The sequence below is a fragment of the Choloepus didactylus genome, chromosome 1, assembly GCF_015220235.1.
Source record: "Choloepus didactylus isolate mChoDid1 chromosome 1, mChoDid1.pri, whole genome shotgun sequence".
Taxonomy (NCBI): Eukaryota; Metazoa; Chordata; class Mammalia; order Pilosa; family Megalonychidae; genus Choloepus; species Choloepus didactylus.
The window spans coordinates 212,450,039-212,473,340 of record NC_051307.1 but is presented as its reverse complement, the minus strand read 5'-3'; the positions used below and the strand labels follow the sequence as shown (position 1 = coordinate 212,473,340).

The 23,302-nt window shown below is 36.8% G+C and overlaps 1 protein-coding gene across 9 annotated transcripts in view; it reads left to right on the top strand.

Annotated features, from left to right (window-relative positions):
* Positions 1 to 23,302, top strand: part of CFAP20DC (CFAP20 domain containing) — a 263,072-nt gene that overhangs the window by 124,905 nt on the left and 114,865 nt on the right. For all 9 annotated transcript variants that reach the window (XR_005210972.1, XR_005210973.1, XM_037799280.1 and 6 more), the window contains one exon: positions 16,191 to 16,347. Coding sequence is in view for 7 of the 9 variants with exons in the window: in XM_037799280.1 (XP_037655208.1) it covers positions 16,191 to 16,347 (157 nt within the window). In the remaining 2 variants the exon portion in view is untranslated. The remainder of the gene's footprint in view (positions 1 to 16,190; positions 16,348 to 23,302) is intronic.

Genomic DNA, 23,302 nt, shown 5'->3' with positions numbered 1-23,302 from the left:
AAGGGAAGTCTAGTAATCCAGTGTTGTTGAAGGTGAAACCACAATAGTAGGGAAATGGTGAAGCTAGAGATGTAAAGTGAGGTAACCTTTTGCTGGGCCTTGTATTTCTAGCCAGGGAGCCTGGGCTTTGTCCCATTGGTGATAGGGAGCCATTGAAGGGCTTAAAGAAGCAGGTGATATGCTCAGATTTGCATTTTAAATAGTACACCACTGTGGAGGATGAATGAGAATGCTGACTGCAGACCAGCAGGATCAGTTAGAAAGCCAATATAGTAGTCACCAGAAAGTAAATTCCACAAAAGCAAGGGTTTCACCTCTTTTTGTCACTGTTATATCCTAGTTCTTATGTACCTGCTTCCTTCTAGACCCTCAATAAATATGTGTGAAGTGAGTGGGTGGGTAGTTGGATGGAAGGAAGGGAGGGAGGGAGGAGGGAAGGAGGGAGGGAGGGAGGGAGGGAGGTCAGTTAGTTACTCAGACAAGGTAAGAATGATGAGATCCTAAAGTTGGAGAATAGAAATTAGGATGAAGAGGAGAGGACAGAGTTGAAAATATAGATAACCCTTTTCAGGTTTTGAGGTATTGGAATAGCTAGAAGTAAATACCTGAAACTATCAAACTGCAACCCAGTAAGTAGCCTTGGCTCTTGAGGACGACTGTATAACAATGTAGCTTATAAAGGGTGACAGTGTGATTGTGAAAGCCTTGTGGATCACACTCCCTTTATCCAGTGTATGGATGGATGAATAGAAAAATGGGGACAAAAACGAAATGAAAAATACGGTGGGGGGGGGGTGATTTGAGTGTTCTTTTTTACTTTTATTTTTTATTCTTATTTTTACTTTTTTTGCTATAAGGAAAATGTTAAAAAAAAATAGATTGGGGTTATGAATGCACAACTATATGATGGTACTGTGAACAGTTGGTTGTACACCACGGATGATTGTATGATATGTGAATATATCTCAATAAAACTGAATTTTTTAAAAAATGGGAAAAAATTTTAACTGGCAAGAATTGAAGATTAATTGGATATTAAAATGAAGAGAAAGGAAAAGTCAGGGATGATTCTCAGGTTCCTAGTTTGGAAGACTGCTGATGCAACCAATATAGATAGAGAATCCAGGAGGAAGAGCATGTTAGAAAGGGAAGATGGAAATGTATGGGGTTTATGAGATTTTCATGTTGAGATTGTTAGAAGTACATGTATATTGGAGACTTAGAGAAAGGTCCAGCCAACACATTTGGGCTTCCTCATATAGAGGTAGCAGTTAAAGTCGAGACTGGATGAAACTGCCTGCAGCCAGAGTACAGAAGAGCAAAATCCGAGGCTAGAGCAACATAAGGCCCCATGCAATAGGCAAAGGAGAAAGAATCCTTGAAGAAGACAATGTCACAATGAGAAAGTGATGTGAAGGAGAGCGTAGTATCATGGAAAGCAAGGGAGAACTTCAGGATTGTAAAGGGTATGTGAAACATGGCAGTCAGGAAGCCATTGGTGACTTCAAAAATCGTCATGTTTTGAGGTGTATTGAGGAGGACTCAGGGTGGTGGGCTAAGAAGACAATGGGGAACAGAGATGTGTCCATGCTGACCATTTCTTTCATTCAGTGAGCAGATCACTGGGCTTGTCATCTGCATAGATAGAAGTGAAGGAGAGGAGTCAAAAAAAAAAAAAACTTTGAGTTTAGGAAACTTGGAAATTGGCAGTCCAGTAACAAATAAGAGCTGGGTTGTGAAAGAAATTGATGGTTTCCATTTGGAGTAGAATTGTTTTAAAATCCATTTAGAACTAAACATTCATAAATGCTCAAAGAATGGATTCAAACAATTCCCTTATTGAAGTTAAATCATTTTAGACATTAAGAAAAATGCCTTGCAAATAAAATTGTATTCATCCACTTGTGCTTAGATACCGATTTCCTTACTCATCTTAGATTGTTTAGAGTTCAGTGTTAGATAGTTTCCAAGAGTTAAATCACATATGAGACCAATACACAATGTTGTGTGGAATTATTAAATCAAATTTGTAATTACCTTGCTTTTGTGAATTTAGCCACACTTGTTAGTTAACTAACTCTGAAATCTCTGGATATTTTAATAAAATCTAAACTGATCATTCTGTACATGGCCACAATCTACATACAGACCGTATACCCTACATTCAGTGACATTTGTGAGAATACCATATTTGTCTTTCTATTATAAGTAAACCACAAAAAGATCTTGCTGAGATAAAAAGTGAACTTGACTTAAAGGTCTTTTATATTTGATAGATGAATCTTTCATGTGAATATGTGCTAGCAGGGCCAGGTATCTAATGACATAAGAAATGTACCATTTAAAATGCAAAGAAAATTTCTGTAATTGGTGCTGTTTTCTAACCTTTTTCAACTCATCTATCTACTTCATCTTCCCACTCCCACTCAGGTAGCTCACAAGAGAATATAAAAGAAAGGAGATGAAGGCAAGAAATTACATGTAGTTGTTTAAAATACAAGCAAACTGGTATGAAGAAATCAAATTGATCACTATCTTACGGTGACTTCAGCTCATACTTCATTTTAAAAAGCAAAACAGTTACAACTTTTCTTTTGCATGTGGTTGAATATACAAAGAGTTACTCACCTAAATTTGAAGCAGTCCTAATCAATAAGCAAACAGATAAGGCATCTCTTCCCATAGTGTTCCCTTCAGGCCTATATGCCATCTCAGTGAGATCATCAAGTCATAACCTAATTATTGTGTATTTGTTAAATATAAAAACATGTAAATAATATGTAGATACTAAGAGCATGGAATCTAGGTTCTAACATTTACTAGTTGTGTGACCCTGTTTCATTTCCTCTGTTCACTTTTGGCACCTGTAAAATAGATATAATATGAGGTATACATCCCATTAAGGTTGCTGTGGGAATTTACCTGAATTAATGAACATAAACTATTAGATCACAGCCTGGTACAGAGTAAACCCTAGATAAAGGGTTATAGCTCCTAATTGCTCTTAGGTGCTACTCCATGATTTCCCTCTGTGAATTGGCTATTTTGGGCATAATTGATTATTGCCATTCATAATTTCATAACCCTCGTAACACTTTTCTGCCCTGCATTTTAATCATCTGTTTACTTGTGTGTCTCCCCTACTAGACTACAGGCATATCTCATTTGCCTTTTATCCCTTATCAGTACCACCTGTCTGTTCCTGACATGTAATAATTCTTGGCAAGTGTTTCTTGAACAAATTGGCAAAGCCTGTTTTGCCTCCTGACCTGGGAGGTAAAATAGTAAGTTTTATCATGACCAAATGACTGACTGTGTGCTTAGTGCTTAGTGCTTCCAGAAATGTCCAGAGTATTCAAACAATATTAAAAAATTCAGTTCTAAAACTTGCAGTCATTTTCCCTCAGTTTCCCCCCAATCCAAGAGATGTTGTGGCAGGGGAGGGTCTTTCTTTCCCATTGCTAATACAGATTATGCCTGATGAGCACCTACTAAATTAAAGCTGAATCATGTATTGGGGGAAATTTCTATGGAGAATAGCAAAGTGTCAGAAAGCACCCCACCCAACAAAGATGCCATCCCTGGAGACCTCCCTGGTGTCAGCGCAGTGTTGGCCCCAATTCTGCTTTTTGCCAAAGCACCCTTCACTTCTTTCTACCCTTTAGGAACTGGGAGATATTTCGATGGTAAACTTGAAACACAGTATTGTAAAAGCACTTCAGCTAACATTTTTAAATCAGGAGATTACACATAAAATTACTGATTCTTCACCTCCTTTGAAAAAAAAATTAGATTTAACATTATTGAGCCTATTTTCTTGCATAGTCAGCAATCAGCTAAAGTTGTGTGGCAACTGTATACTTTAATGGAGCTTTAGCTATCTTGTGAGCTTGAGTCCTCTCCAGTCACAGGTATGCAAGTGCATTCCAACCCCTCCTGCTTCACTTATTTAAGTTATGTTCTGGGCCCTTGAGACATTCAGTTTGCAGCCCCTGATCTAGAGGATAATTGTTCACTTTGCATTGTTTCTTCAGCTAAAGCTTTTAGGTAGCCAGAGGCAGCAAATAAAGTTACTAGTCTTATAGCCACACCAATATGAATATTTATAGGTAGGCCGCTTACTGTTCAGTTACCATGAAATGTTTAACCTTTCAAATAAAAAATTGTATTTTTCATGTCATTCTTAATTATGAAGAATTCACTTTAACATTTAAGTTGTAACTATTTATACTTTTACTTAGGTTTTCAAAGGCAAGAACGGTTTTAAAAATTAATAACCATCAGATTGAACAATGGAGGTACTACTTAGTCAAGACTCACTGGAATCAATCTTACTTCCTCTTTAATAGTTTCAATTAGTTAGTAATGGCATCAGATGAACATCAATGTCTTGCCACCAAAGTATATGTATTAACATACAGTAAATTTAATTCTATTTGAATAAGAGGTTCACTTATGAGATATTGAGAATAAATCATTCATTGAAGATATAGCAAAGCGGTATGATAAATTACAATGCCAAAATCTTTTAGGAAGCTTTACCACTCAAATACCCAGTGTTTGTAATTTAAATGTATAAAATTACTCTTTAGGAGTTGTACCTACTTGAACCACAACTCTAATGGAATGTGTTATAGCTTTTATTGCAAACTGAGGGTTTGATATGATGTTTTAAAAAGTTCCCCTCAAATATAATTTTTTGAGCCAATGATTTGGAAGTTTTCCATTCTAACCTAGAATCCATTTTATGTGGTACTTATTTGAGGAATTGTAAATATTTTCATCTCATTGATGTGAATATCATTTTAAAATGATAAGTACCTGTCAGTGCAAGACAGGTGTTGAGATTTGGAGAAAGGAGAGCAGTCCCACACCTTCCTCAGCTGACCCTGAATGGTTATGTGAAGTAGGGACAGCTAGTTCAAAAGAAATTTGTTCTGAAAAACAAATATCCAGCTTTAGGGTTACCCTGTTAACAATCACATGAATAGGCAGGATACTGTTAGGGTGAAGTATGGGCTCTGGAGCTAGATTATAGGTTTACAAATTCTGGTTCTATCACTTCCTAGCTGGGGGCCGATGGGCAAGTCATCTAATCTCTCTATGCTTTAGTTTCCTCATCAGTGAAATGGTGACGATAATAGAATATGCTTCATAAGGCAGTTGTTAGGATTAAATGAATTATTACTTACAACATTGCCAAGCTTATAGTAAGTGCTCAGTTAGTGTTAATTGATGTTTTATTTCACTATTTTCTCTTGACACAAATCCATGTTTATTGACTTATGAAGATGGTATCATAATAAACTTATGAATTCACAGTTTATTTCAATTAGAAATATTTATTGAGCCCCTGCTATGGGCCTAGGTCTTTGCCAAATGTATTAGTACTATGAATCCAAAGGTGAATGGCATATGGTCTTTCTCCTTAAGGAGATCACAATATGGTAAGGGAGGCAAAGATATAAACAACTAATGACAATGGACTGTGTTGAACACAAAACTAGTCTTATGAACTAAATGCTGCCAAAGGAAAAGATCTGACTTGTGTGGCCAGATTGGGGAAGGTTATAGTGGAGATATTTGTTCTGGATTATGAATATTCAATGAATTGTAATTATAAGATTTGGAGGAGATGACTATAATTATAGAGATTAACACAAACAAAAGCATGAAAGTTCATTTCACATTTGATCCAACTGTGATATGTGATGGGGATATACAGAATTACAATGCTGGAAAGGAAGGCTAGGTGAAACCATGAAGGGCCTTGAAAGCCATGTTTAAAAAAAGTTTCAACTTTTAGTCCATTAGAGATTAAAATAAAATAATTTTAACATGGTGAAGTTCATGATATGATCTGTATTCTAGAAAAATAAATAAGATGTCAGAATAAAGAAAGAGGCAGAGATACCAATTAGGAGTCTGTGCAGAAGTCCAGATGACATATGAGCTTGAATTAGGGTAGTAGCAGGGAAGTGTAAGAGGGGAGGCAGATAGGAGTTACGTCAGGAGTAAAATCAATGTAAATATGGAAAAAATGGCACTGAGTTAATCTGCTTGGAATTGTCAAAATAGATATGTAACCAACATGAGAAATGTCTGGTAGAAGCTTAAATCTATATTACTGCTCTTACTTCTGTTTCTGACCATGACAAAGTATCTGGTTCCGCAGTATCCTTCCTACTATAAAGATATATAAAACTGGAGAAAATACTTGAAATACAGTTTTCAACTGTTGGACAATAGCCAACACCCCTAAAAGAAGTGAAACAAATGAGATCAACTGCACAGTCCCAGGCTTTCTGGAGGCTCATTCTGAACATGTAGTAGTGATGGGGAGCCCACAGCATGACAGTCTTGCTGAATTGAGACAGAGATTAGAATTCAGGACTATTGAAGTAGCTATAGTTGTAGGTCAGGATATCAGAGAGAGAAAGCTCTAAAAATCTACATCAGGGTCCTCTTGAATCTTTGGCCAAATACTAATATGTGCATGAATACAATTGGACTCTATGAGATAGGCAAAGACCATCTCCTGGGGAGAAAACACCTACTAAGCAGCTGTGAGCCAAACAAATAACAAGAGTCACACAGGGTTGTGAAATATCCGAGTCTAACCAGAATGAAGAGACGTTGTTACATTCAGGAGAAACTCCAGAACAATGTAACTTAGAAATACAGCTAATTTAGCCCTGAAAAAGAGGCCACTTTAGACTCAACCTAACAAGCATAAGAACATGCATCTAAAAGACCATGGTGATCTGCAAGTAAATTAAATTTCTCCTGAAACAATATTTAAGACTCTTTTTAGGGAAGACAACAAAATCCAGAACTCAAACAACATAGTAGCGACAATGTCCAGCATAAAATAAAAAATTACTAAGTATGCAAGTTAGGAAAACATGACTCAACCAGAAGAAAAATAAATGAATAGGAACATACCCATTCATGAGAAAGATGATGTGATGAGCAGAAAAGGACTTTAAAATATTACTAAAATAGTGTCTTATGAATATATTCAGTGATTTAAAGGAAAATATGAACAGACTTAAGAAAGGAAACTGAAAAGAATCAAATGGGCATTGCAAAACCAAAAAGATACAATAACTGAAATGAAAGATTCACTGGATGGGCTTAATAGTAGGTTAGATCCTGGGAAATATCATAAAATTGAAGCCAGGAATATAGAAACTATCCAAACTGAAGCACTGTTAGAGGAAAAAAACATAAGGGGGAAATCAGAAGAGTCTGAGTGATCTGTGAGAAAACATCAACTAGCCTACAATATCAACCAGTCTAATGTGTGTTTAACTCACGTACCAGGAGAGAAGAGGGAGAATGGACAGAAAAAAATTTTTATAGAAGTGATGGTTGAAATATTTCAAGATTTGAAAAATATACTCGCAGATCCAATAAGCTCAACAAACCATGAGCTGAATGAATGCAAACATACACATATGCATGCACACATTAAAACCATACCATGGTACATCATAATATAGTCAAATTGGTGAAAATCAGTGATAAAGAGAACATCCTAAAAGCAGCCAGAAAATAAAATGATACATTAAATACCAGGAAACAGTGATAAGAAACCCACCAACTTCTCATCAGAAACCATGCAAGTAAGAAGGCAGTGGAGTAGGTGGGGCAAGACAGCTGCATAGGGAGGTGTGGATTTCAGTTAGTCCCCTAGAGCAACTGATAAATAGCCAAGAACAACTAGTAAATAGTCTGGAACAACTATTTGGGGGACATCCATGACAGGACTAACGTTGTTCACAAGTCAGAAATGGGTGGAACAGCTGAGATCGCAGCATAAAACCATAAGTAAACCTCCCAAGACTGCAGAGCTGATGCCCCACCCCACCCCACCCCCACTGGCATGGCAGTCTGAATTGGAACACTCCCCTGTGGGAAAAAGAAGTGATCTCTGCTGGGACCAAGGGAAGGTAGCTCAATCAAGCTCCAATTGTAATTTTAATTAATGAATTGAAACTGCTGAATACAAACTGTGAGCACAGATAAACCCAGAGCAAGCAAGAAGGAACCCTGAGGTCCATCCTGGCAGAGAGGAGGCAAGACTGATGAAAAAAAAAATAATAATAATAAATAAAAGCAGAGGGTTTTAAAAGCTGAGCTCAGAGTACTGCAGAAGGACTGTGTCCCAAGAAAAGGGAACATAGAACTGGGTACCAACTCCAGCTGACCAGCAGAACTGGGGGGATGAGGACTGGCTCTGAAAAGGGGATTTCTTTCTTTTTACTTTTTCTTCTGTTATTCTAAGTAGCTCATTAGATAAAGCCTCAGGCATTTTCACTTGTCAGCCCTGATGCAGGCAAGGGTGAAGTTAAGATAATTAGAGAGACAAAGGAAGAAGTCAGGTGAAGGAGATAATTCCCTAAATGGCTTATCTTCCCTAAAAAAGGAGGGGGGGGCAGCTCAAGTGGCTGTCCTCCCTCAGAGAATTCAGACCCCAAGGGTTGGGGAAAAAGACAAAAAAAAATAAAGCAGAAACAGCTTAAGCTTGGCCTCTGACTCACCTGCTCCTGGCAGGGATGGGGTCTGCTGACAATTAAAGGCTCTGCACCTTTTTATGCCAGTGGGGAGCTTCAGGCTGACAAGCACCACCTGCTGGGAAGTATAGAAAAAGCACAGAGACTAGAGGCCTCACAGGAAAGTCTGACAATCTGCTGGGTCTCATCCTCAGGGAAACTTGATACTGATTACACCCTCCTTCTGAGACCTGGGCCCATCTGGTCTGGGAAAATCTGATTGGGGTAATCAAGGAAACCAGATTCCTAGACAACAAAAATTATGAGTCACATTAGGAAAAACAAAGATATGGCCCAGTCAAAGGAACAGACTTAAACTCTTCAAATGAGATACAGGATTTGAAACAACTAATTAAAGATGTTCACAGAATATGGTAAGTCAACTCAAAAAGGAAATCAATGAGTTGAGGGAAGATATGGCAAAAGAGATGAAGATATAAACAAGATATTGGGCGAACATAAAGAAGAACTTGAAAGTTTGAAGCAATAATTGGCATAATTGGCAGAACTTATGGGAATGAAAGGCAAAATAGAAAAGATGAAAAACAAAATGGAGACATAAAACAGCAGATTTGAAGAGACAGAAGAAAGGATTCATGAACTATTAGGATATCTGAAATCCTAAACACAAAAGAACAGATAGGGAAAAGAATGGAAAAATATGAGCAAGGTTTCAGGGAATTTAATGCCCACATGAAGCACACGAATATATGCGTTATGGGTATCCCAGAAGGAGAAGAGAAGGGAACGGGGACAGAAAGAATAATGGAGGAAATGATCACTGAAAATTTCTCATCTCTTAAGAAAGACATAAAATTAGAGATCCAAGATGCATAGCGTACCCCAGACAGAATAGATCTGAATAGACCTACTCCAAGACACTTTGTAATCAGATTGTCCAATGTCAAAAATACAAAGAGAATTCTGAAAGCAGCAAGAGAGAAACAGTCCATCACATACAAGGGAAGCTCAATACGACTATGTGAGGATTTCTCAATAGAAACCATAGAGGTGAGAAGGCAGTGGTATGATATATTTAATATACTGAAAGAGAAAAACTACCAACCAAGAATTCTATATCCAGCAAAACTGTCCATCAAAAAATGAGGGAGAGTTTAAAGTATTTTCAGACAAACAGACACTGAGAGAGTTTGTGAACAAGATACCTGTTCTACAAGAAATACTAAAGGGAGCACTATAGACAGATAGGAAAAGCAAGGAGAGAGAGGCTTGGAGAATAATGTAGAAATGAAGACTTATCAGTAAAGATAAAAAGAGAGAAAGAGGGAAAAAAATGACATAAATCCAAAAGACAAAATGGTAGACAGTAGACATTATGTTGAGTCAAATTAGCCAGAAACAAAAGGACAGATACTGTATGGTCTCACTAATATGAACTAACATTGATGAGCAATCTTTGAAAGTTAAAGTAGAGAGCACACGTTAAAAGGAGGTAGTAAGAGGTTAGACATCGGACATTTGATGCTGAAGGAGTACAGAAGGTTCAACAGGATTGATTGTATAGATCCAGAAATGGATAGCACAGTGCTGGGTGATGGTAGGAAAATATTGTAGGTGCTCTGAACAAAGATGAGTGGGAGTATGTTTGAAAGAGGAAGGCTAGGGGCATGTATGACACCAGAAGGAAAGATAGGAGATAAAGACTGGGATTGTATAACTTAGCGAAACCTAGAGTGGCCAATGATGGTGATTAAATGTACAAATATAAGAATGTTTTTACATGATAGAGAACAAATGAATGTCAACATTGCAAGGTGTTAATAACTGGACGTTATGAGGGGAAAATACAATCAATGCAAACTATAGTCTATAGACTGTAGTTAACGGTAACATTGTAAAATGCTTCCATTAATTATAACAAAGGAAATATACCAAAGCTAAATGTCTATTAAAAATGGATATAAGGGAATGGTATGGGATTCTTGGCGTTGCTGTTGTTGTCTGAGCTTTTCATTGTACTCTTATTTTCATTTTCCTTCTGTCTTTTATTTTTTTTTATTCTTCATTTTTTTCCTCCTCTTCCTCTTTCTTTGTGGAAGAAATGGAAGTATCCTCATATAGATTGGGGTGGTGAATGCATAACTATGTGATTATACTGGGAATCATTGTTTATTTAAGATGAATTGTATGGGGTGTGAATAAAACTGTTTAAAAATAAACAGAGGGATACAAGTGCTGGAGAAAATGTGGAGAGAAGTATGTACCTATTTCCTGCTGGTGGGAAAGTAGAATGCTGCAGCCCATCTGGAAGATGGTGCTTTGGTTCCACAGGAAGCTAAGAATGGGGTTGCCATATGGTCCTGCAACCCTGTTATTGGGTATATACTTGGAAGAATTGAGAGCAGGGATACAAGTGGACATTTGCACACTGGTGTTTATGGCAGAATTAGTCATGATTTTCAATGGATGTAGGTGGCCTAAGAGTACATTGACTGATAAACGGAATGGTGAACTGTGGTGTATACATACAATGGAATATTGAGCAGCTGCAAGAAGAAATGAAGTTGTGAAGTATGAAACTAGGTGAATGGACCTTGAGGACAGTATGTTGAGTGAAATAAGCCCAAATTGAAAAGACAAACATTGTAATTCCTCACTAGTATGGACTATTATGTATGTGCAAACTCTGAGAATTGAATCTGAGAGCATAGGTTATCAGGGGAAGGCTTATCGTAAAGGTTCCTGGATTGTAAGCTCTTACAGCAGTCACATCCATTCATGAGTTGTAATGGTTATTTCTAAATTTTGAGTTGCAGAGCTGTTTTCCTATAATCTGGTCAATCCCTGGAACTTTGGGTATCTGTGTATTACCCCATACAGCAACTGTTGAAAAAGCTGAAAAAGAGATCAGACTTCAATTAGAGATATGAACAAAATGGTCTTGGTTGGGACTAAGGTAAATCAGACTGAAGGGTAAAGGATGATATTAGCTGTGTTTTAAGACTTCAACTTCTATGTGAGACCAAAAGAAGAGACGTTTATTAGGTGGAAAACCTATATTTTCTGTAACACACTATATAATTTAACTTGTATGGTCAGTTTATTCAAACACCATAATGACATGGAACCTTGAATAGGGGGTGAGATATGGTTGGTTTGTACAGGTTAGTGTGAAGCCCTGATATATCCCAGAGTAATTTGAGCAAAGAATAAGAAGCATTTGCAAAACCCCCTTGAGAGACTGGGGGGAAATGTGAAAATATTAAACTTCCCTACCTGGGGAATTCCTGATATTCTCACAGGCATTAGGGACCACCAGTTTAGTAGGCTGAGCCTTGATCTTGGGGCTTGCCCTTATGAAGCTTGTTATTGCAAAGGAGAAGCTAAGCCTATTTATAATTGTCCCCAAAAGTCACCCCCAGAGAACTTCTTTTGTTGCTCAGATGTGGCCTCTCTCTCTAAGCCAACTCTGCCGGTAAACTCAGTGCCCTCCCCGCTATGTGGGACATGACTTAAAGGAGTGTAAATCTTTCTGGCAACCTGGGCCATGACTTCAGGGATGAGCCTGGACCCAACATCATAGAATTGAGAAAGCCTTCTGGACCAAAAGGGGGAAGAGAAATGAAACAAAAAAAAGTTTCAGTGATAGAGAGATTTCAAATGGTGTTGAGAGGTCCTTCTAGAGGTTATTCTTATGTGCTATATAGATATCCCTTTTTAGTTTTTATTGTATTAGGATAGCTAGAAGGAAATGCCTGAAACTGTTGAACTGCAACTCAGAATCCTTTATTCTTGAAGACAATCATATAACTATATAGCTTACATGATGTAGCCATGTGATTGTGAAAACCTCATGGCTCACACTCCCTTTATCCAGTGTTTGGACAGATGAGTAGAAAAATGGGGACAAAGGTAAATGAATAATGGTGGAGAGGAGGCATATGAGATGTTTTGGTTTTTATTTTTGTTTTTTGGAGGAATGAAAATATTCAAAAATTGATTGTGGTGATGAATGCAAAACTATATCATGATCCTGTGAATAACTGATCATACACTTCAGATGATAATATGGTATGTGCATATAGCTCAATAAAATTGCATTTAAAAATGTACAATAATTGTGAATTCTTGTTTGTTGTTTCCTTTTAGAAATGCAATGCTGGCTAGAGCTGTGCACTAAGATTCAGGCTCTTTCTATACATGTACTGGCAAAATGAAATCAGTTATCTTCAGAATTATCTACAGTAATAACAAAGAATAGGGCATGGAAATCCAAAATTGCTGGGACACTAAAGAACTTGTTATTACATGATTTCAATAAATGTGTTTACAGAATATACAGTCCTTTCAACAGTACAATGTTGCCAAGATCTGAGCCAGTAAAAACTAGAAGTTCATGCTCTGAACTTCACTTTGAGCATCACCATTCTCCAGTCAACTAATTTATTCAAAATTCCATGCTGTAAATAAAAAGCATAAATGCTCTTATTAATCCAAGCAACAAACTAAACAAAGCTATCTTTTTTCTATCAGATTGCTGTCTTTCTGGCTCAGATCCATAATTCTGAATATTGGTGGTATAGAATTCTTCCCCTGCTAAAGTTGCACATATAATGTGATTAGAGATCAAGAAAAATGTCAAAAAAAAAAAAAATTTAAGAGTGGATAACATCACCAAGAAAAATGAAAATAATATTTTATAAAGATCAACTGTAATTCAAATAAATTACCTGTGGATAGTTCAGAGTTCTACTCTTCCAAAATTTCAGAAAATATATCATAGCATTTAAATGAATAATGAATTATTTATTGAAGCTTATGACAATTGAACCTTCATAAATATCAGCTAAACCAAAAATAATTTGCATTTCCTCTAGTCAAAGGAGATTCATGGAAGTTATTCCCATCTTTTTCAGGGTCTACCCCATGTGTACTCCCGGAAGAGGGATTCATAAAATGTCATGAGTTCCCAGACGGTTATTGAGCTTGTTAAATGATTATAAAATGCAAGATTGAATGTATGTGTGTGTACATGTGGATCTGTGGTGATATATTCATACACACATATGCATACCACTGTTTGTTGTATACTTTCCATGAAGCCTGAATCCAGGCAGAGGAAATAAAAGCAGCATGACCTTGATGGTTAAGAAAGGTGTGTAGTGATTAAGGTCTGGTTTCCTGGGACTCTGTATTCTGAAGCAGGTAGTCATCAATCCCATGTGAAGCTAATCCCAGGTGCAGGTCATTTGGAGAGTTCATCTAAACAGGGAATTAAGGCATGGGGTCCTGAGAAGAAACACCCAGCATGTTCACATACCTCTGTGAACCTGGTAAACTCTTATTCATTTTTCAAAACCAAGCTCAGATGTGACATCCAAGCCTTTCCTAGATGTGAGAAGACTTCAAGTCAAAGAAAATAAGGCATTTTGGGGGGAGGGGGAGCAGTTAACTCTAGAGATATCTAAAAGGTGATCATAAAAAAATAAAAACAAACCAAAAAGAAAGGTAATCATAGAGTACCATTTGGCTCTGTTGTATACAGTAGTTATTTACTCAAAATGAAGAAAACAAGGAGTGTGGATTTTAAGAGAAAAAGAGAAAGAATGAGACATAATTATCTGGGGAGGATAGAGTGAGAGAAATAGGGTGTGTAAAAGAGCTAAAAGTCTTATCTACCATAATAGGAAGCCAGGAGATAGTCTAAAATTGATGAATAAAGAGGTAGTATTTAAAAATACAGGGGAAGAAAGTTGAAAGAGTTGACAGTGTGACTAGATGAGGAAAAGAGTTCTTATATAAAACTTTTGGCACCGTTTGACTTATATTTACATGCAATACTGTGATAAAGAAGACTTTCCGGAGCTCCCCACCCTCCCACCGTGAGCCCACTCTACACTAACCATATTTAATACATGCCATATGTCTACCTCCCTTCCTAGACAGGAAGGACTGTCTTACTCATCTATTTCTAGAGCCAATCTCAGTGTCTAACACCTGGTCAGAGCTTAACGCCTGTGGGAAAAGTGGATGAATGGGATTACCTCACTTATAACACAAGAAAAGCAACAACAATAATGATGATAATGATGCTGATAATTATCACTGGATAGCTGGAAACCTCAACACCTTCATCTCCTATAATGTGGATTTCAAAAACCCTGATGTTTGACCTTTAGGCATCCCTACCAGATTTGTCCCTTCCATTTCACTTCCTATGCCACCCTTCTAACCAGACCCTCCTTACTTCATGCTTAGGTGACTGACAGAGACTGACCTAGTCTTTCTGTACCTTGCTCTAGCTCTACTCTGCTGCAGCCTTCCCTCCACCACCCTCTTGACTGCCCCAAAGCATTCTACCCTGCATCACAGACCGAAATTTCTGCTTTTGTCACATTCTTCTTTCAAGAACCACAGTGACGCTTTACCCTCTCGAATCCGCCTGACCCTACAGCTCCTCCAGAACTGGCCCCACTGGCCTAGCCCACAATACTTGCCACTCCTCCCCAGCACTAACAATCCATTTTGGTCAAGCCACTCTCATTATTCCATCACACTCACCCCTATCTCCCACCTTTGCTTATACCAGACCCTTTCCCTGCAAAAGACCATAGCATCCCCATGGCCTGGGAATATAGTTTTTACTGTTGAGACATCTATGAAGAAAATAAGCAAGAGTTTGCTATTATCTCTTTTTCTTTTCTACTATGGAAACACCTCAGGTTCTCCTCCATATAAAACCAATATTCCTAAATAGCAAAGGTTTGCCTTGTTTTGAAAAAAGACTATCATTTCCTCTATCAAATGAATATAGCTTTCAATTTTAATAGATTGATAAAATGGGCCTTAGGTAAACTGCTTCTAAACAAATGGAAGTGCCTGGTATTATAAAAGAAACACAGACCATTTTAAATACTACTTTGCTTTTAATTTCAAAATTTCTTTTTTTCCTGCTTTTGTCCTACAATCTTAAATGTCTTAATTTCTTGCTAAATGATTATTTTCTCCTTTTCTCGAACTCATTTAGACCATTTAGAGAAATAACTTGGTGAAGTATTGAGGGGGTCTAATTGTTTAATGGTCAAAAATTAGTCTCTGCAAGAGTACTTTAAAAACTGGCAAATACCAGGCATAATCACAGATTCTTTAGAAGAGTCTGTTTCTATACAATAGGTTAATTGGTTATAAGTCGACAGCACTGGTCAAAATTTAAACCCAGCTTCTAATTTCATCCATGCTTTTTTAAATAATGAAATTAGTGGCTAATTATGATCAAATTAGTCCCCTTGAAAGAACAATTGACTACTTATCCCTGATTTTCAAAATTTAAGTGGTCTAACATACCTGCAATTAGCTTCCCACTAGCATGCTGCCTGCAGATCTAGTGTTATTTCCCAAAAGTTATCATAGCCTTGATTTATGATGGAAAGTTTGTAGTCAGATGACCAATGTATAGTTTAGATTATAATGATTTCCTTGGAAGAATCAAGGCAATTTTTAAGAAAATTCCATCCAAAATAGAGGTAGATTTGCTTGAAGTGGAAAATTGGTTTGGGGCCACTTAATCCAGATATTTGCCTCAACTCTTAGGACTTTCTACACATAGATGCCTTGCTCATTTATGTGATTATGGAAGGTTTGCTTATTATTCTTTGCTTCTCTCTATTTTAGTGGTGCAATCTATGCATTGACCTGGTAGCATTCACAAGTGAAATATTCAAAGGAGCAGTTTTCCAGTCATTGGATGGAATTATTGTCTCAGCTAACTGTAAACTACGGAAGATCTTTACTTTAAAATCAAAGCCTCAAGACACTGCTGACAAAGATGGTATGTTCAAGTTTCTGTTAAGATTTTTAAATTCTCTGAAGTGATTTTAAAATTAGCCATTCCTTTAGATAGTATGAGTACATGATAGCAGTTTAATTTTATGTCTGTTAAAGTTGTCCACAATCACATTGATTTCTTTTTGCTGGATCACATGTTTATTTTTACTGTAGCTGAATATCACAGAAATGTATTAAATGTTCTTTTTGTGTTTGTTTTTCTTTTTTGTTTATGGTGGCACTTGCCATCTGAATTAGGGTTCTTAGTTGCGAACAACAGAATCCTCTCTAGGTGGTTGGAACAGAAAAGGAATTTATTTAAGGAAATTAACCAATTCCTAAAATCTCAAGGATATCCAAAGAGGCAGGATTTGAGCCTACAGCCAAGAACAAACTCAGCCCTCATCACAGAACTGTTCAAGGTCTACCCCCACCACCATCCACCCCCAAAAGCTACTGCCACTGGGCAGAGACTCCATAAATCACACCTCAGTGTTAGATTCTAGGTTCCAGAATTTCTACTTCTGTTTCCCCTGGAAGCTGGATGTCTTCCCTCACCTTTCCCAGAAGTGGATTCCTTCTTGTTTCTGTCTCGTGATCTGACTTGACTGTGGAGCCCATCACATGATACAGGGGAGGCTGGGGAAGCAAATGTCTGACTCCTAACTAGAGAGGCAAGACTTATAGTGTGGGAAATTCACCAAAAATATATTGATCATCTAAAAAGCTCTACAAATGTCCAGTATATTATTTTATTACTCTGTATACATTTTATGAAGTCATTTGGGAGATATCATAGTAATTTTCTAGTGATCATATTAAAATAGGAAAGAGAGTTGACTTATTCCTCATTATTTCTAGAGAGACTAGAAATAGATATATTAATTATTCATAATATAATTAACAAATACATCGTACAGGTAAGCCAATCAATAGAATCCGTAGGGCAGTACAAACTCTTAAGATGATTTTAAACAACTGAAATTATAGAGAGAATAGTGATGCTTCCTTTGGATTTTTGTCTAGTTTTTTTTTTTTTTTTTTTAGTATTTTAATTAGAGAAATTGTAAGTTTACAGAAAAGTCATGTAAAAAAATAAACCATTCTCATATACCCCCTCCCCATCTCCACTACTATTAACACTTTGTATTTGTGTGGTACTGTTGTTATAATTGATGAAAAAAATTTTATAATTGTAGTATTAATTTTAGTCCATAGTTTACATTAAGATATATATATATATTTCCAATATATCACCCTATTATTAAAACCTTGCATTAGTTTGGTACATTTGTTATGATTCAAGAAAGAACAGTTTTATAATTGTACTACCAACTATAGTTCATGGTTTATAATAGGGTTCACTGTGTTGTACAGTCCTATGTTTTATCTTTTAATTTTTATTCTAGTATATATATGACCTAAAATTTCCCCTTTTAGACACATTCACATATATAATTCAGTGCTATTACCAACATTCATTTCCAAAACTTTACAATCAATCCATATAGAAATTCTCTACACATTAAGCATTAACTTCCTGTTCCCTACCCTAAACCAGCCCCTGGTAACCTATATTCTAGATTCTAACTCTATGAATTTGCTTATTCTAGTTATTTCATATCAGTGAGGTAATACAATATTTGTCCTTTTATATCTGGCTTATTTCACACAGCACGATGTCTTCAAGGTTCTTCCATGTTGTCACATGAACCAGAACTTCATTCCTTTTTAATACTGAATAATACTCCATTGTATGTATATACACATTTTGTTTATCTATTTCTTGGGTGATGAGCACTTGGGTTGCTTTCACCTTTTGGCAATTGTGAATAAAAATAATAGTAATGCCACTATGAACAATTGGTGTGCAAATATCTGTTCCAGACCCTGCTTTCAGTTCTTCTGGGTATATATACCTAGTAGAAGAACTGCCAGTTCATATGGTAATTCTATACTTAGCTTTCTGAAGAACTGCCAAACTGTCTTCCACAGAGGCTCACCGTTTTACATTCCCACCAGCAGCAATGAATGAGCGTTCCTATTTCTCCACATCCTCTCCAACACTTGTAATTTTCTGTTTTTGAATAGTAGCCATTCTAGTAAGTGTGAAATTGTATCTTGTGCATTTGATTTGCATTTCCCTAATAGGTAATGATGTTGAGCACTTTTTCATGTGCTTTTTAAGCCATTTGTGTATCCTCTTTGGAGAAATATCTATTTAAATCTTTTGCCCATTCTTAATTGGGTTGTTTATCTTTTTTGTTGTTGAGTTGTAGGATTTCTTTATATGTTCTGCATATTAACCTTTATTGGATGTGTGGTTTCCAAATATTTTCTCCCATTGAATAGGTTGTCTTTTCACTTTTGAGATAAAGTCCTTTGATGCACAAAAGTTTTTTAATTTTCATAAGGTCCCATTTATCTATTTTTTCTTTTGTAGCTTTGGGTTTAAAGTTTAAAAAACCATTGCCTAACATAAGATCCTAAAGATGCTTCCCTACATTTTCTTCTAGAAGCTTTGAAATCCTGGTTCTTATATTGAGGTCTTTGATCTATTTTGAGTTAATTTTTGTATATGGTGTGAGATAGGGGTCCTCCTTCATTCTTTTGCATGTGAATATCCAGTTCTCCCAACACCATTTGTTGAAGAGACTATCCTTTCCCAATTGAGTAAACCTGGGAGCCTTGTCAGAAATCAGTTGGCCATAGACATGAGGGCCTATCTCTGAACTCACAGTTCTATTTCATTGGTCTATATTTCTGTCCTTGTGCCAGTACCATGCCATTTTGACCACTGTAGCTTTGTAATAAGCTTTAAAGTCAAGAAGTGTGAGTCCTCCAACAAAATCAGTTTTTCTAGAAGCCCAGGAAGCAGGGCTGTACATAGATGGCAAAGGTGATTTCTTAAAAGTTTGGATCTAGATTTTAGACTTGTGCTCAATCTGGATAAGTGTCTGAGAAATCCCAGTGTGGCTCACTCTATGGAACAGAATGCTGTGCCTATAAATTTAATTTGATAATAAAGTGAAGATAATAATTGTTCCTTCTTTAGGCAAAGTACTATGGGAAAGCTAACATGATATTGTGAATCCTAAAGATGTAGGTTAATGTTCCCATGGTCTCTTGCCATGATCATGAACCAACTTTGTGGTTTTGTGTGATTCTAGAACATCTCTGAGCTTTGCTTCCTAATTAATTACTATAGGATTGATACAAAATAAATTAAGTACAAAAGTATGTTGAAAAGGCATTATACACTATAATGCAGTGTGCAGATTTTAAGCCTTTGTTATGCCCTTTATGTGTCATGACCAGGGCCTGGCCCTGAGATGCATGCAGCCTATGCTTCAAGGAACTCATAGTCTTGCAGGGAAACAGAGTTATAAATGTAGATCATAAGACCCAATAGTAACTTCCCTAATGGGCTTAAAGATCAGTGGGAAGAGAGTCTGGAGCACTTGCCCCTTATTTGGGAGAGCCATTTGGTCAGATATTTGGATTTCACAGACTTGTGAAGTCTAAAAAAAAAAAACTTGTTAATTAACCTAGTGTTGCCACTTTTGAATTTGACAAGTCAGGGCATTAAAACAGACAAACAAGAAAAACAACAGTCAATTATTCTGATCATTTCATTAATTGAAAGGATACTTAAACACCAAAAAAAAAATTTTTTTAAACAATAGGAAGGTCAAAGGCTGACAGACAGTTTCACCAGAGACCAGTGAAAAATGACATGATGGGTCAATATCTGTCCATAAACCGGTGTTTGGGAAATACTACCCTAGAGAAATTAACTTCCAAACTACATCCTGAAGGGAAATAATAATTTCCCAAGCAATGAAAGCTGGCAATGGCAAGAGAAAGTATTTCAGGTACAGGAAAGGGCATACTTGTGTAAAGGCATGGTATCATGATAGAATCTGAAGTGTTAAGTAACAGGATGTTTAGTGTGGAACAAGGCAGAGGTGGGAGGATAATATATATAATATTGCACTGCTGTGCTGCTTACTTTGGGTGCCATAAAGGTATAGGACAGTGTTCCTGTCTTCAGAGTTCACTGTGTATAGTCCCTAGAAAGGTTAGCAATAAAAGAGTTCATAATGAAGACAGTTGTACAAAGGATAACATAATACAGGGCAAATTGAGTGACCCTGGTCAAGGAGATTAGCAGTTGATGATGATGATAGAAGCATTAAGTACATGATATGTTCTAGGCACTGTTCTAAGCACTTTACAGGCATTATTTAACGCTCACAACAACTCTATGAGGTGAATGCTGTTGTTATCCCCCATTTTACAGAAGGAAGGCCATGGAGAAGTCAAGCAATATCCCCAATGTCATACAACCATTAAGTAGTAATCTAGACTTGAACCCTGGCAGGTGGGCTCCTATACTATACTATAGTCTATACTCCTAATTACTGTAGTGCATTGCCTCTTGTGGATGGGGAGAAGAGAAAGGAAAAGGAAAGATACAAGAGATGTCTGACTGTTTTGAAAATAATAGATGTCCCTTTGTCTTTCTTACTGAAGAGAGGTCACTTTCTTCCACAAAGGCAGATCAATCAGTCATGGTGTTGTAACCTTGATCACAGATGTTTTTTCCTGTTTCTTACACTCCATAGTGGGATTCAATTTTTAAATATTGTATTAAATTAAATTAAATCAGCTCAGTACTGTATTGTCTTTGGCTTATTTCAGCTGCTACCATCTCACTCTAGAAATTCTTAAATTCACCCAAGCTAGAAGATTTTGCCTAATTCCTTTGCTTTTCTCTGTTTACACAGTGGGAAATATTAGGAAGTGAATTATTAGAACCTTATAACAAGCTATTAACCAGTTTTTCACTTGTTCAGAGGAATGACTTATGCTGGACAAGTAGGAAAGTATGTTGATTCAATTTAGTTTATCACCTTTATGGCTCCTGAGGGGACATGGACTAGCGGTTTTAGGCATTTGCATAACCGAATTATTGATTGAATTGTATCATTCTTTGTTTAAAAAAAACGGAATATATGTGTAGCTAGATAGACAGACCAACAGATAGAAATAAGAGACATTTTATGTTAGCTTTATGGCCAAAAGAAAGGCAAACTTGGGTTACAAAGTTACTCAGACATTCCAATAATGCACTAACTCATAGTAGGAGCAAGACATCAAAAAACCCACCATCTGGTTGTGTTTGGATGCTATGTAGGCAAATCTGTCAGCTTTCTCATGGCCTTCTCCTCTGTATACCATTTTGCCATTCTGGGCTGACCATTCCAGTCAACATTATCTTCTTTCAGATTTGATAGCAAAAGCAGTTTCTCTTTGACTGTGTCATTCTTTAGACATAAACCAGATAGGCTGTATGTTTCCATTCACAGCCCCTTCCAAAAGATAGAATTTGTCTGAACCAATGTACATAGGCCCTGGACTGTTAGTGTCTGATTGCCAGCTTCATTTATTTGTCAACTGGGGAGAAAGTTGTGATATTCAAATAAAATGCTCATGGAATGCTTTTCAGGCTATAAAACAACTGAAGTAGAAAAATGGAAGACTTTACAGATGCATTTACTCTAGTTTGGACTGTCGTTAAGGGGCTTTTTGTCCATTACCATATACTGAGCATCCTCTTTGAACCCAGGTACTATACTAAATATACCATTGGGATTCTCCCACCATTCTCTCCCACCCCAGCAACCCTTTGCCACAATGTCTTCTTTCAGTTCCTAAAACGCACCAAAGTCCTTTTGCCTTCAGTCTTCAAATGCTGTTTCCTCTGCCTGAATGATCATTCCCACCCTGTTTTGCCAGGGCACTTGCTACTTAACCTTTATGACTCAGCTTAAATGTTTTTTATCAGAGAAGACTTTTCTAGACACCCTATACTGTTAGAGTCCCCCTTGATGTTTTCTCGGAACACCTTGAACTTTTACTTTTCCTTCAGAGCACTTAACAAAAGTATAGTTAATTATTTATGATTTGATTTATTTCATACCCTCTGCTAGGTTTAAGCTTCAAGAGGGCTAGAACAGGATCACTCTTGCTCACCACTAGATTCTCAGTCACCAGAAGAGTTCCTGGCACATTGTAGAGGATCAATAAATATTTGCTGAATGATAGAATGAGTAAATGAATGAATGAAGACAGACTATACCCTCATAGTTCAGCACAAATTTTTATGTAGAATCTATGCTATTTTTGGATTAATCCCTTTTTAAAAAAATTAAGTTGTAAATGTTAAATAAAATAAAATGACTTAATAAGTAGACATGGAAAAGGGGAGTGGTTAGTGGTGGGGTAAGTGGTAGAGAGATGAGTTAATTTAGGTCTATCAGAAAATCCAGCTGCCAAAAAAAAACAGATCATCATTAAGCTCCTTTATAGTTTGGTTCACAAAACTGAGTTTAAAGCCCCTTTCCAGGTTTTTTCCACTAAGTGTCAGAAAAAGTTTGAGAGCCAGTAGTTGCCAAATGGACTTAATGATTAGTCTATTTTTAAATTATCAACTAATAGTTTTTTTCCTTTGATTTCTCCTTTTATTGTGAGTTTTGTACTGCTCACAGTTTCCCTCAAAGAATAATAATACAGTAACCAGTGAGACAGTTCTGGGTGCAAAGAGAATGTAAATACATAGAAAGGAAAGATGATGCAAAGGGAATTTGAGCCTTTTAGTTGTCGGCCATGTTCCTGTAAAATTTAGATTGGAATTTTATAATTGTCTCTGCCTTGTTCTGCCTTTCATAAAAGCTTATGGATCTGTGGTTACCAGGGCTTTGCTGACTGTCCCTTGCTGGTTGGAAACCCAGGTATTGTTTTGAGTACATTTCAAACTTCATATGGTATTGAACCCTGTATCATTTCATAAACTAAGGGCTAAAGTTTCCATGATCGAGCCTTATAGAATTCAGAATGCAGCATTTTATTTCAGGTTCTTATTGGCCTCCAGAATTCACTTCCTCTTTTAATAT